The 14,578-nt window shown below is 36.7% G+C and overlaps 1 protein-coding gene across 1 annotated transcript in view; it reads right to left on the reverse strand.

The window, feature by feature from the left end:
* VSTM4 (V-set and transmembrane domain containing 4) overlaps positions 1–14,578 on the reverse strand; it is a 109,808-nt gene that overhangs the window by 22,496 nt on the left and 72,734 nt on the right. Inside the window, exons 6-7 of the mRNA XM_049790719.1 lie at positions 3,738–3,844; positions 2,490–2,551 (exon numbers count right to left, since the gene is read on the reverse strand). Coding sequence (XP_049646676.1) covers positions 2,490–2,551; positions 3,738–3,844 — 169 coding nt within the window. The remainder of the gene's footprint in view (positions 1–2,489; positions 2,552–3,737; positions 3,845–14,578) is intronic.

Consider the following 14,578-nt stretch of genomic DNA (forward strand, 5'->3'; position numbering starts at 1 on the left):
CACTTAGCTATAGACTAAAGAACGTAGGTCATTTAAGACTGAGGCAGGGGCTGGAGAGATAACATGGAGGTAAGGCATTTGCCTTTCATGCAGAAGGTCATTGGTTCGAATTCCAGCGTCCCATATGGTCCCCTGAGCCTGGGAGGAGCAATTTCTGAGCGTGAAGCCAGGAGTAAAGCCTGAGCACTGCGGGTGTGATACCCCCGCCCCCCAAAGACTGAAACAGTCAGGAACTGTCCATCAGGACTACAAATAGAACATTATCCATTATTAGTTGTTGGTACTCACTTTTCATACTCAAAAAGTATGTCTGTGAATGAGAAGTACTACTTTATTGAGATAGTTAAACTTAACCTTTACTCCTTATTAAATCCAGTGTCTTTTCCCAAAACATCTTTATTTACCTTTACATTTGAGCAGTTTGTCTATGCATACAATTCTAATGTCTAGTGTTTTTGATATGTCACAAGAAGTGAAAGTCATCCCTATGTTGTTTTTCCCCTAAATCAATACCCTAATTTATAGTCATCTAAAAGATTATAGAAATGCATATTAAGACATATTTTAAAATAAATTTATTGGGACGGCAAGATAGCATTGAGGTAAAGCATTTGCCTTCCGTGCAGAAGGACGGTGGTTCGAATCCTGGCATCCCATATGGTCCCCTGTGCCTGCCAGGGGCAATTTCTGAGCGTAGAGCCAGAAGTGACCCCTGAGTGCTGCCGGGTGTGATCCAAAAACAAAAAAAAAATAAAGGTATTATAAAATTAAAAATAAAAATGGTATATTTAAACATGTAAGTAATTTGTATAATTAAACTGTCTAATATTTATTTGAATCTCAGTAATTATTTTTGAATTGTTATTTAGCATGTATTTTTTTAATGCTGAAATTAAAAGATTAGTTACGTTTTGACTATGTTTCATTAGGTGTTTCTGGGGTGTTTTGGTTTTTTCTTATTCTTCTTTTTTCTTGACTAAGTGATTGTACTTCTGTCAATAAAACATTTAGCAAAAAATATATATAGTAATTATTGTGTATATGTACCACCACTTCTTTATCTATTCTTTATCTGTTCTTGGACCTTTGGGTTGCTCCAATTTCCTAGCAATTGTACTAAGCACCGCAAGGATCATAAGCCTTCGTGTGTCTTTTAAAATTAATGTTTTTGTGTTCTTGAGATAGACACCAAGAAGTGGGATTGCAGAGTCATAGGGATTTTTCAGTCCACTGCAATATAGATGGAACAAAAGGGAATCATCTTACGCAAAATAAGGGAGAATGACAAAATACTAGATGATCTCACTCATTTGTGGTATACGGAAAAATTAAACAAGGAAATAGACGATAATAAACAGTGACAAACCCTTGTCCTGGATTATAAGCAGGGGGAAATGAAGATGTGGATTAACATTAGGACAATGAAAGAGGGCAATGGATACTTTTAAGTCACAGTAACTGTATATAAAAACCATAAACATTAACTCTATTATAAACCTTAACATTTTTTTCAAAGATGCAAGGCCATGAAGGAAGAAGAAAGACTGAGGATGTGATATGATATCCTAGTTTGAAGCAGAAAATAATATTGCTGAGAGCTGGTCTGAGTTGTCAAGGAGCGTAGCTAAGAACTCTTTAGTTTATTTTTATTGTTATGTGTGTGTGTGTGTGTGTGTGTTACCAATAAAATAAAAGAAGATGTCAATGCTAAGTGGCTATTTTCAGCTTATTGTCTAGGGATCACTCCTGTCTAGGGATCACTCAGTGCTAGAGACTGAACCCGGGATTCTTGTGTGCAAATCATCTGAGCTAGCCCATTGAGTGAACTCTCTGACCCACATTCTATTTAGTATATTCCGCATGTGACTTTTTCCTTTTCCTTGAAAAATACTTTATAATGAAAATTAACTTGACTTGTTTGTTTATCTGTTTAGGGGCCAAACTCGGAGATGCTCAAGGCTTCATCCTACCTAGTCTGCACTCAGGGATCTAATTGTGTTGGATGCATACAATTAAAGGCAAGTGCCTTACTTGCTGTATAATTCTTCAATGGATTTTTGAAAAATTACTATTGAATGAGCCAGGAAATAGTATAATGGTTAGGATTCATGGTTCACATAGCCACCTATTCATTGCAAAGTTCAGCCCTAAAGGAACCCTAAGAATGTTTTAGAAAGGTCACTGGGGTAACCTGAGTATAATTTGCACCATAAGGCCCAAACAGCATCCATGGGCCTTTGGGGTGAACAAATAATCTGATTGGCTGAGAATCACCTGTTGGATCCTATTAGGATCATGTGTTCCACCCTGTCCCCAAAAATATTCCTCTAAACACTAAGCATGGAAAAGAGTAGTTTAGAAGATGACCTGTGAAAGGAGAGCGTGGAGACCAAAGTTCCCCACAGCATGTTTTTCAATAAAGTTGAACTTGATTTCTGAGATGTGTTATGGCTTTCAGGACATAGACAAGACAAAGGACAATTACTCACCAGGGTAACCTTTCTTTGTGGCTTGAGCAGCTTCGGTTTGTGAAATGCAGTGGCTATGGGAGCTGTGAGAACAAGTCAAGGGTTCAGTCAGGACTCATGACACTCACACATCATCTCAGGAACATGCTGTAGATAAGAGTGTACCCAATCCTGCCCCCCATCCCGAATAACTCAAGCTTCTCTTCTAGATACTAGGGCATGATCATTGGAGATGTCATTCTCTTTTCTGGTTGACAGAACAACTATAGTAAATATGCCAGTGACAATGAGGTCTGAGTGCAGATGAGAAGCAAGTATGCCTGCTAGCAGCTGGGTCTGGATGTTCCCATGGCTCTTCTTTAATCCCACTGACATTATATGATTTTTGTCCCATCCCTCATGTGATGCCATGAGGTAAATTCTGATATCTCCATAGAAAAGAGCAGACAATTAGGTACTTTCCTCATAATATAATTTGTATCTAAATAATGTGGAACTTGGTTTTGCAAGTCAGCAATCTTCCCCTCAATGCCAGGTGACAAAGCTCTGAATCTCAACTTCATCTTTCATAAGATAAAAGGCTCAACTCCAATTAAAGGAGACAAGAAATGATGCCCAGAGAGCAAAGAGGTTCTTTCTACCTTTCCCCCCAAATTCAGCATACATCAGCTTCCCCAAACTCTTGTGCCTTCTAGCCCCTTCTGTGCTTCAAGATGTATTTAACCTTAGCACCATAGGTTTTTATTATAAAGTCTTTTTGTGAAGGTCCAAGTAAGGAATAAAAATGTATCTTGTCTTATGGTTAAATTGTTCATCTGGGCAATCACCATATTTCCAACTATCCTTTAAATTTTGTGAGTTATGGATTCCAAAATTTACCAGTGTAATTAAGGAACTATTTATAGTCTTATACTCAGAAAAATAAAATTCTCCGTATTCTTGTTCCTATTCTCCTTGTTTTCTCCTTTAGCATGGACCATTCTCCCTTGAATGGACCAGGAAGATGTTGACTTCCCTTTGCTTCTCCTAGTTATTGGTTATAAAACATTCTAGTAGTCTAAATGATAGACATTATGAAATCAATTGGATATTTCTCCCAGACCCCAAGCTGACCAAACACCTATGGGAAGGGGTTCACTCTACAGACTAGTTATATGGTTCTACCTTCTGTCTTCTTACTATCCCTGTCCTTATATCACATAAAACTCAAGTCCTCTTCATAATCAATTATAGTGTTTTCCATGTGAACATTTCAAGCTTGATTCCTACCTTTAACAGGAACAGCAGGAGGAATGTCAGCTTTCTCCTTCCTCCTTTTGCCCTTCTTGGGATGTAGTGGGGCCAAGCTGGTTACACTGGTGACAGTCTCCCCTGAGCTGCAGAAGAAAAAGGCCTTGAAGTCTGAATCAGGTATGTTCCGTTCCAAAAAAGGGGAATGAGTCGGGCAGTATCTAGGCACTTCCTATGTAAGCTGCATCCTCTTACAACTGGGCAGGGTTGATCTATGTTGTCTCCATAGTGATGTGACAGGTAGGGCATGATCAAGTGGGAAAGTTAGTACTATTTAAGAGTTTTTTTTTTAAATCCCTGAAAAAGGAGGCTAAGGGTAGAGATATGAGATACATGCTGGGAACAGGGGTGGAGAGTTATCAACACTGGTGGTGGGCATTGCCTTAATTCAATGTCACTATGTACCTGAAACATAACTGTGAAAAACTTGTATTTCACATTGGTCTCAATAAAAATTATTTAAAAAATGATTTAAAAAAGTCCTGAAGAGATACAAAGTCAATGTTGTCCACATTGTTTAGGAATGCATAAATTGGTAACATTGGTTGCAGTCAGGTTTGGCTATATGCCAGTAGGATATGAGGATACCATTAGAAACTTCTACTTGAGAGTCCCTCCAATCAATATTTTCCATACATGTCTCTGTGACTTAGAACGTAGAAACAGCACACATGCTGTGTTTGACCCTGAAAACTGCATCTCTCTGGTCTCCATGATTGTTCACCCTTTCTTCTGCTTTCCTTTTCCCTTTCCAAGGGGTTCATCCTGAGTGCTGTGTTGACAATGATTTGACAATGTCAGTGTACAATCACTGTTGCAGTGTGTTACGTGAGTTATCCATGATGACCTACAGAGACGGGACTATTAAGCTTTGTATTTCAGATATGAAAACCTAGACCTAAATATTTAAAGTTGCTCTGTTATGCTATAAGTCAACAGCCCACATGTGACAGCCCCAAACTAACAGCCCCAAAGCAACAATGGACCTGGAATAATATGAAACTGATATGAAACGCCTTTTTTGTTTTACTTTGTTTTATTTTGGGTCACACCCAGTAGCGCTCAGGGGTTACTGCTGGCTCTGTACTCAGAAATTGCTCCTGGCAAGCTTGAGGGACCCTATGGGATGCCGGAATCCTGCACATACAGAGAAAACACCCTATTGCTGTACTGATATGAAGCATTCTTGATGCTGCATAAGGGATGAAGCCCACACACCGTCTTGAAGAGCTCCTGTCTTAATAGATATTAGTGTTGCCAGCAGCCCAGCAGAAAGAAACCCTTTTCAGACTCTTTTGTCCTTGGGCACATGTTTTAGCCAGGTAGAAATAACTGTCAAGAGATGTCATCTCCTTAATTTGTAAGAATTTCTAGAAATCTATATACTATGACCAACTTCCTAGTAATAAAAATAAATGAAAGCAGTATAGTTTTCACACAAGAGAGCAAGCTCTTCCCTATAAAAACATGCTAAAACTCCCCCATGAAAGAAATCCAAATTAAAATGCACTATACTTCCTTTCTCCCCATATGAGAATGATAAGCGGATGTGAGACAAAGCATTCTTCTAGCAAGGGAGTAGGGAATTAGGTACTCAGAAGTATTGCTAGTAGAAATGTGAACCAGTCTAGATGGAGAATTACTTAGCAATCAGAAAAACTTGGACCATCAGAACTACTGAGTTTTATGCTTTGTGACCCAGAAATTTCACTACTGGGAATTTATTCTGCAAATATCCTTGCATGTGTATGAAATGTGATTAGTTTAGTATTTACAATGCTGCTGGCAATAAACATATATTGGAAACAGCCCAATGTCCAGTAGTAGGGGACTATATAAGTAAATTATGGTGAATCTACAAATTGGCACCTGGGCCTCCTATACCTGTAGATAGAAATGAAGATGCAATTAATATATTTATAAAGAAAGACTAAGTGAAAAGGTTAGGTATCGCACAATGTGTCCAAATGACACTTTTAATATAAAAACAGGGGAATATAATGATATATACTAGTACTTATAGATAGGTACATGCATAAAGAAACTGGAAGTATTCACAAACATTTAAAAATAATGGTTTCTCATCTTGTTCTGCCTCACAAGTTGAGGGAGAAATAATGGAAGGTACCAAGACCAAACAGTTGTATGAACATTAAGTAGAAACAAAAAACAATCAGACTTAAACACCAAATCCAAAGTCAAGACAACAGAATTGATACCCAATTTACAAGCTAGACACAGAGGGGGCCACTTATACTGGCAGCCTGGTGGGGGGTGGTAAGGAAAGGGGATATGGGATGCATGTTGGGAACAGGGATGGAGGGAGGACAACATTGGTGGTGGGAATGCCCCTGATTCAATGTCACTATGTACCTAAAACATTACAGTGAAAGACTTGTAATCCACCTTGGTCAAAATAATTTTTTAAATAATAAAATAAATACATAAAAAATAATGGTTCCTCAAAATGAGAGGAACAATGAATGAAATAGATGGAATAACTGGATAGTGAAATATCATTGTATATACACACACATGTGTATGCATTCTTTGCTCAGTAGACATAATCTGCTACATCCTTGCCCTGGGATATGACAAACTGCTTAGAATAATGATGTAGAGAAAAAGAAGGCCATCAGGAATTGGACTCATATAAACATAGCTACCCTTATATGACAGACCTATAAAATGTTTGAAAAGGACCAACCACTCCTTTTAACCATTGGACTTTATACTACATGTTTCCAGTTGTTAAACACAAAGGACTTTACAGCAATACTTACAAAAATACCCTCCTTTAAAAAAATGGATATAGTGTAGATCACAACCAAAGAACTGAAAACAAGTGCAGTTTCTGCTTGAATCAGAAAACAATAGTAGAAAATTGTCTCTGTCATCTGCTTTGGGGATTGAGGTCTGAACATTTTCTCAATAAGTAGTTTTTATCAATGAAATAAGGCTGGCATGCCTTAGAGATTGTCAGGGAGGTATACTTATTTTTACTTATTCCTCACCTCCAAATAAAGAATATCAATCTTCTGACCCCTTTTTCACAATTACTATATTTTTCATACCATAAGATGGGAGGAAATGTCTGTGTGTCTTATGGAGTGAATGCTGCCTAGAGCTGAAGCCTGAGTGCAAAAAAGGAGGCTTTAAATTCTGTAATTGGGGGGCATCCAACCTGGGATGGACCTGGGTTCAATTCCTGGCATCCCATATGATCCCCCAAGCTGGGAGCAATTTCTGAGCACAGAGCCAGGAGTAACCCCTGAGCACAGCGGGGTGGTGCTGTGCAAAAAACAAAAAAGAAAAAAAATAAAATTCTGTAATTGGATTAGAGCCAACAGGAAAAGTTTTCTTTTTCTTGTGTACTTCACCAGTTTCGTGCCTAAAAGTATTATTGTTCTGAGCTTTATGCAAGCAACAATTTTCCTATTTTATTATTTTAGTCTTTGTTTCCCACTTATACCTATTTTGGGAAACTCACTGTTGTGAATTCATTTTATTTGTAAATATTTCCCAGAGGATATCTGCTAAATAGATCAGATGTTCTCAAGTTCTTTTTTTTTTTTGGAATTTGGGCCACATCCGGTGACACTCAGGGGTTACTCGTGGCTTTACACTCAGAAATTGTTCCTGGCTTAGGGGACCATATAGGATGCCAGAGGATCAAGCCACAGTCTGTCCTGGGTCAGCTGTGTGCAAGGCAAAAGCTCTACTGCTGCCCCACCGACCTGGCCCCTGCTGTCCTCAAATTCTTATCACAGATTCTGTATCAGCTACTTTTAATATGTTCACACATTTCTAGTTCTTACCATATCCCCAGGCCCGCCTTAACAGATGATACACATTTCTACAACTATACTAAGTTTACTTTTTCTCAGTGTTATGACCAGAACTCCATTTTATCCTGACCTATTTAAACATTTGTTTTTGATAATTAATTATCTTTTCACCTAACTTAATCAACATTGTGATTGTATTTTTTGGTATGGGGGGGGCTCCCAAGTAGTATTTCAGAGATACTCTTGGCAATTCATGCTCAACCAAACCAGTGTTCACTTCAAGGCTCTGACAATCAGTGCTGTCCCAACCTTATGGTGCTAGTGCTGAAAATTACCTGGAACATTCCCAATAGGGCTCAAGGGCTTTTATGGACAGTCCCAGTGGTAGTTATAGGCTGTACCCTCAGGTCTTACTCCTAGCTCTATTCTCTAATATTAGGCCTGCAGTGCTCCAGAGGCCAAAAGTGAGGCTTCAGATCAAAACAAAGTAAGCCACATGTAAATCAAGCACCTTACCCTCTGTACTGTCTATCCAGCCCATCTCTATGGTACTCCCACTCCCCCTGCTGGGTCATGGTGGGTCATGTCATGGTGTTTTGACCATCTGGAAATGGCTTTTATCACTGTGATTTACAAATGAAATAGCTAGTTCTGCATCTCTTTATACATATATATTACTAATATTGGTCATATATTATTTGACCTGAAAAGTATTAGTTATAAATATATAAACAATGCAAATTTTGGGAATGAAATCTTCTGATGAGACTCTCCATGATTTATATATGTAAAAGCTATGACCACACTAAATCTTATCCCTCCAAGAGGGTCACAAAATAACTACAATCATTACTATTCTGTTTATCTTTTCCCATATGATTGAGTTTTTAGAAACAAATTTTATTAAGGTCGACTGGTTATATTAAAGTCCAGCTGCCTGGATGAGCCAGCCTGTGACTTCCCTCCTTAGCATTATCACTCATTTACACTTGACAACTCCTAGATGCCTCCCCTTACACCCCAGAGCTTCCCTAGTTAGTATATCCTTTTTCACACAAGGTCATAGCTGGGGAGACTCAGGCCGGCTCTGAACAAAATGTCTTCATCTGGTTTGGCAAAAAAGCATGACTCTTGAATACATCGCTCAAATTTAACACAAACATCACTTTGTCACAAACATGTTCACTTTACTTAGATTCTCTCCACCATTTTTGGCCTCCTTAACTATTTCCAGGCATTCATTAGTTTCCTATTTCTTTTTACTTTAAACCTATTTATAAATATACTGTAGGCTAGAAGAGATAGGGTGATGAGTTTTCGGTAAGTAATAAAACCAAGATGTAAAATAAAAAAAAAACGTAATCTTGTCACTGGGAGCCCTAAAGTAGCCCAAGGCATGAAAACCACACACCTCTTTGAGATACAGCTATTGAGTTCTTTAGAGATGCAGAAATTGAAATACAATATAGAAAAGAATGGAAGCTCTCACACAATGAGAAGCTCTAGAAGAAATAAAAGGTGATGATAATATAAGAAAAATCATCAAGAAACAAAGTTCCTTCTCCTTAACAATCCTTAACAATACCACAGCATTTTTACATAGAATGCCCTACATGATATAATTCTAGGGTCTAGTTACCTGCACACTGTCCAATCCTGATATGGCCCTTAGTTCCCAAACTTGCCAGAAGTGAACTTTGAATGCACAGTCAGGAGTAATATTGGAATATCAACTGATATGTTCCCCAAATAAAAACAAAAAACCCTACATGAGGGCTGTTTGGTAAAAACTTGACTATAAATCCAAGCCAACTTTAAGGCCAACAATATATAAGCATATATATATATTTAGGGGCACACTTGCATTTCAAACTGACGTGTATACTCTTGGTTCTCTTCACTCTGGAAGAGTTTGGATTCTCTATTAAAAATATCTCTTTCTCTCTCACTCTCTCTCTCTACTTCTTAGTCTTTCATTATTTTTTTCTTTTTAGACACTAGTTTCACTATTGTTAATGGAGGAGTACAGTGCATATCACATTATTTCCATCCAAAACTCAGTTTTGGGGAAGTTATCAGTCCCAAATATCATTATCATAGTGTCTTCTTCTGTATCCTACTTACACTGCTCCACTATTTGTGGCTAGCTTTGTACCATGAGCTTCCTTTCTACTGTCTCTGGAAGGCATTGCCATGCTCACTATCTTTCTTTTTTATATATACCATAAATGACTGATATTATTTTATGTCTAGTCCTATCTTTTTCTGACTCATTTCATTCAGCATACTATTCCATATCCATCTCTGTATAAGCAAATTTCATGGCTTCAATTTTCCTAATGGCTGCATAGTATTCCACTATGTGCCACAATTTCTTTAGCCACTCATCCATTATTGGGCACTTTGTTTCAAGATTCTGGTTACGGTTACTATTTCTGCCGTGAACACAGAAATGCAGTGCATTTTTGTATCATGTTTTTGTGTTCCTAGGGTATATCTCTAGATGTAGTATTGCTTAATCATATGGGTGCTCATTTTTCAGTTTTTGGAGGAATATCCATATTATTTTACCAAAAAGGCTGGATAAGTTGACACTGAGATTTTCTTCCTGCCTCTCTGGACCCCAATGATTCTTACGTTATTCCTGTTAAATTTGTCCAAAGATCTATTATTTTTTTCTTTGCTTATTTTGAGAAACTTTTCCATCTTCTGGTCATTTGTTTTAAGGCTCTTTCTTCTGTTATATGGAGGTGTTATGTGGCTCATCTTCTATCTCACTGATACCATCTTAGGCAGCTTTTAGTCTGCTGGTGAGGCTTTTCATTGAGTTTTCATTTTGGCTACCAGGCTTTTCAGGCTTGTTATTTCAGTTTGACGCTTTCTCATTTCCATTCTCATAACCTCTTGAGTCTTGTTTGTTGTTCATTTGGTTTGTTTCATGGATTCTTGAGTTCTTTGAACATCCTCCACATTTCTTCTCTATCAGAGATATTATATATGTGACTGATGTTGGTGGAGTCATCAGAACTCCCATCTTCATTCAGTATGGGTGGTGGGGTTCTGGATTGGCTTTTTATTGTGACTTTTGCAGTGTGTGGAGATTTCTTATGTGTTGTAATGGGGCTCCTTGCCTAGAAGTAATGTGAAGCGGTGAAGCAAATCTGCCTTACTTCATCCTTACTACCCTGGTTGCTCATCTCACAGCCACACTGCCATGGGACTCTCCTATTAGGCTTTGTCTTAGCTCATTCCCTCAAGGCTGTAACTCGTGGGCAGATGAATCTGGGCCACCTGACAGCTTCGCTTAAGTTGTGAGTAAGAAAAATACTCCCAAAAGGTCTCCTAGCAGTGGCAGCTCTATCTCCTTGCCCCAACCCAGTTAGTAGCCTCATAGAGCTGCTACTGGTATGGCTTAATTGTAATCTCCTGTTGTAGCCTGTCTCCTCCTCCTTCCCTCAGCACTGATGTCTCCCACCCAAGCTGGGCCACTCTGATGGGTCCCTGCCTCTTTCCACAATACCCAACCCTGCTGCTGCTTTCCAGAATTCTCAGCTCTGCTGCAGGATCCATTCAGGGCAACATTTATTCCATCTCTGGAAACATAGCCACAGTCTTTGCTTCCAGCTCAGCTTCTGTTGTCTTGTGCCTATTCACCGCCATTTGTTTTTTGTTGTTGCTGGTTTTTTTTTCACAGCAATATTTCTCAGTGCTTGATATTAAATCTAGCGATCTATCTTTGCTCTTTCTCCAGATGCCTGCACCCTCTGCTGGGCTCAGGGATTTTGGGGAATCTCACACTAGGGTCACGAGCACAAGTTGCTCTAGGCATCTTCAGTCTAATCTCTACTGCTGTCCTATTGTTCTGCCATTTTTCCTATTCTGAAATGGTATTATTCTAACAAAATTAATTAATTAATTAATATTGGGTGGCATGATGAATAATGATATCAATTAAGTGCTTTACTATTATCAAGCATATATAAAAATGAAGAAAGGTACTTGCTATTTTTCCCAAAATAGCATTCAAGAAAAAGAAAGACAGTTAAAAACTATGTATTTTTATTTACTGAAATAGTAAAATAATTCAGCTAACGACTTTTTTTTTTGCATGTATGTTCTAGTAATTGAAAAATCATTCAAAGAGAAAGGTATAAACATTTGCAGGAAAGATTTTAAAAACGGCCAGAATATAAATGATCTTTTTTAAAGGAATGACACAAGGTTATACAGAACAATGTCTTAATAAAGCTAGATAATTGGAGCCTCATGAAACCAATTACTAAAATATTTGATATATTTATTTTTGCATGTTTACTTACATTTCAAATATATTTAAACCAGTGAGTTAGTCGATGAGTACTATTTTTGAAACATACGAAGTATAAAACAAACAAGAACTAAGGAGAGAATGATGTCCATGTCACAGATCTTTATCTTTGTCTTTCTTTGTCTTTCTTATCATTAATGCATATAATAAATACAGATTTGGCACACAAAACCAAAGAAAGAATATGCAGCTTTGTTGTAGTTTAAGATCATGATTTTTATGATAACTTTAAGTTAATGAATGAATGTACTAAGATACATTTGTTTTAAAATATTTCAAACATAAGTACATTTTTATATAAAAATTGTAGAACTAGAGAAATACTTCAGCAGGCTGCAGATGAGACTTTGCTTGCAGGGGAAAATTTTTTCTCCTCATTACCACATAGTCCCTGAATATTATTACCAGGAAAAAATCATTGGGCACAAAATTACGAGTATCCTTTAAACAAGGTGTGCCCCCATAACAAAAATAATATAAATATACATGTGGAATCTAATGTTAATTAAAACTTGGCTCAGCTTAAACTAAATTCATAAAATAATTATTCAAGTGTTAAAAAGATCAATTCTTTATTCACCTTTTTGAATACAGGCAAAGTTGATAACTAGGGTCTTTAAACTATGATTGCCAAGTGCCCTTCTGTAAAATAAAATAAATTTAAAACCATATTTTTACTTATTATTTATGGCTTTTTTTTGGCGAGGGACGTATTTTGGAACACTTCTGATAGTATTCAGGGTCTATACCTGGTTTTGTTTAGGAGTGAGCACTGGAGTTGAAGGACTGTTCGAGGTAGGCAAACCATGCTCAGCTTCATGCAAACGAAGCACACTAAGCCCTGTATTATCTCTTTGGATTCCTCATTTTTCTTTCTGACCTAAGAACATTATTTTTGACACAATTTAAGAAGCTATCAAAGGTAACAAATAACAGTAATACACCATCAAATTTAGAGATCTACTTTTCAAAATAAAATCACCAATTTTCCTCAGCCATCCCATAACATTTTCTACAAAAATCAATATAATATTCAAATGTAGCACTGGTATCATGTGAGTGAATCAGCATTAAACATACAAATAGAACATACACATAATTTAAATGCACACAGAGTAAATAATTCTAGAATCCTTGTTTTCAAATTGTATATGTTTTCCTATGGAGGTCACTATAAAAGACTGGTTACATTTCAGTTGAAGAAGAAAGGAAAATTAAATGACTGCCATAAACATAGTCCACCTGGACCTATAAAAAAGCCAGATGTCCATCTCCATGAATCTTGAGGACATTATAAGTATTTATTATACATTATAAGTATTTATTATACTTGATAAAATGTTTATATAAAAATGGCAGATGTAGAAAATACGCATACATTAAAGGAAACAATTAGTTACTGCGGAAAATTTAATTTTAAATCCTATAAAAGTTTGTTTCCAGTCTTCAAATGAGGATAGATTTCTTGGAATAATTAAAAAATTGTCTTTATTTTTTAAAGTAGTTATCAAAGAATTATATCCTCTCTAAAATTAAAGAAAAATGAAATTTCAGGGCCAGAGCAGTGGTGCAGCAGTAGAGCATTTGCCTTGCACTCAGCTGACCCAGGACAGAATGTGGTTCGATCCCTGGCATCCCATATGGTCCCCCAAGCCAGGAGTGATTTCTGAGCACATAGCTAGGAGTAATCCCTGAGTGTAACCAGGTATGGCCCAAAAATTTAAAAAAAATCTAATTTAACACATACCACAAGTCTACTTCCTCTGGACTCTCACTTTCCTCTTTGATTTCAGATTACCATATTCTTTTATTTGATGTGATAATTGCTCTTAAAAGCTTTCTCAGTTACTGCAATAACTATATTTTCAAATAAGACTTATAGTTCTTTTAAAGAAGCAAATAGTTTTACATTCTAGTTACTAAGAGATTTTAATTTTCTTATATATATTTTATATTTGACCAAAATATCATGTATCCAAATAATCACTATCTAGTTTCTTCCATTCTTTTCCTAAGAACTCTCCTATATAAGTAGATCTCTTACCTATGCTAGAAAAGAAAGTTCTTGACTAAATGATCTGGCATTATATCTAATTTTATTTTTTAGTCAGAACAAATTTTTATTTGCTATTCCAATGATGGGTCAAAATGTAAATAGAATTTACACTAGAACCACCAAAATATATTAACTGTTTTAGGAAAACTATGGTGAATACCTTTGTTAAAGTGGATTAGAACATTTGAGATGCAGGAGAGTAAGACCCAGAGAGAATCAGCTGGAGACCCTATTAATGGGGTTCTACAAATGCAAAATAAAAGGCTATGAGAAGACTATTCCTGAAGACTATTAAGGATTCTAAGTTCTCCCCTAGACAACATTTTATCAATGGGTTCTGTGGAAAACTTGAGAATAATCTTACAAAGGCTTACTCTGTATGCTTCCTTATATAAACAGTGGGATACATAATAGAGGAGTAAGTGTCTACTGTACATTTTGATTACATATGTATTAATAAATATGCATACACATATAGCCTGTAATATGTAAAATATAAAACATATACTGTGCATATAAAATTTTAAAACACATGCATATACACTACATACCTGCACACATATGCATTTATTAAATATAATATATGCTCATAATGCACATGAATAAAACAAATACAATTGATATGTATACAGTTTCAAGTGACCCATGC

Source organism: Suncus etruscus, chromosome 17 (assembly GCF_024139225.1).
Source record: "Suncus etruscus isolate mSunEtr1 chromosome 17, mSunEtr1.pri.cur, whole genome shotgun sequence".
In the NCBI taxonomy this organism is placed as follows: Eukaryota; Metazoa; Chordata; class Mammalia; order Eulipotyphla; family Soricidae; genus Suncus; species Suncus etruscus.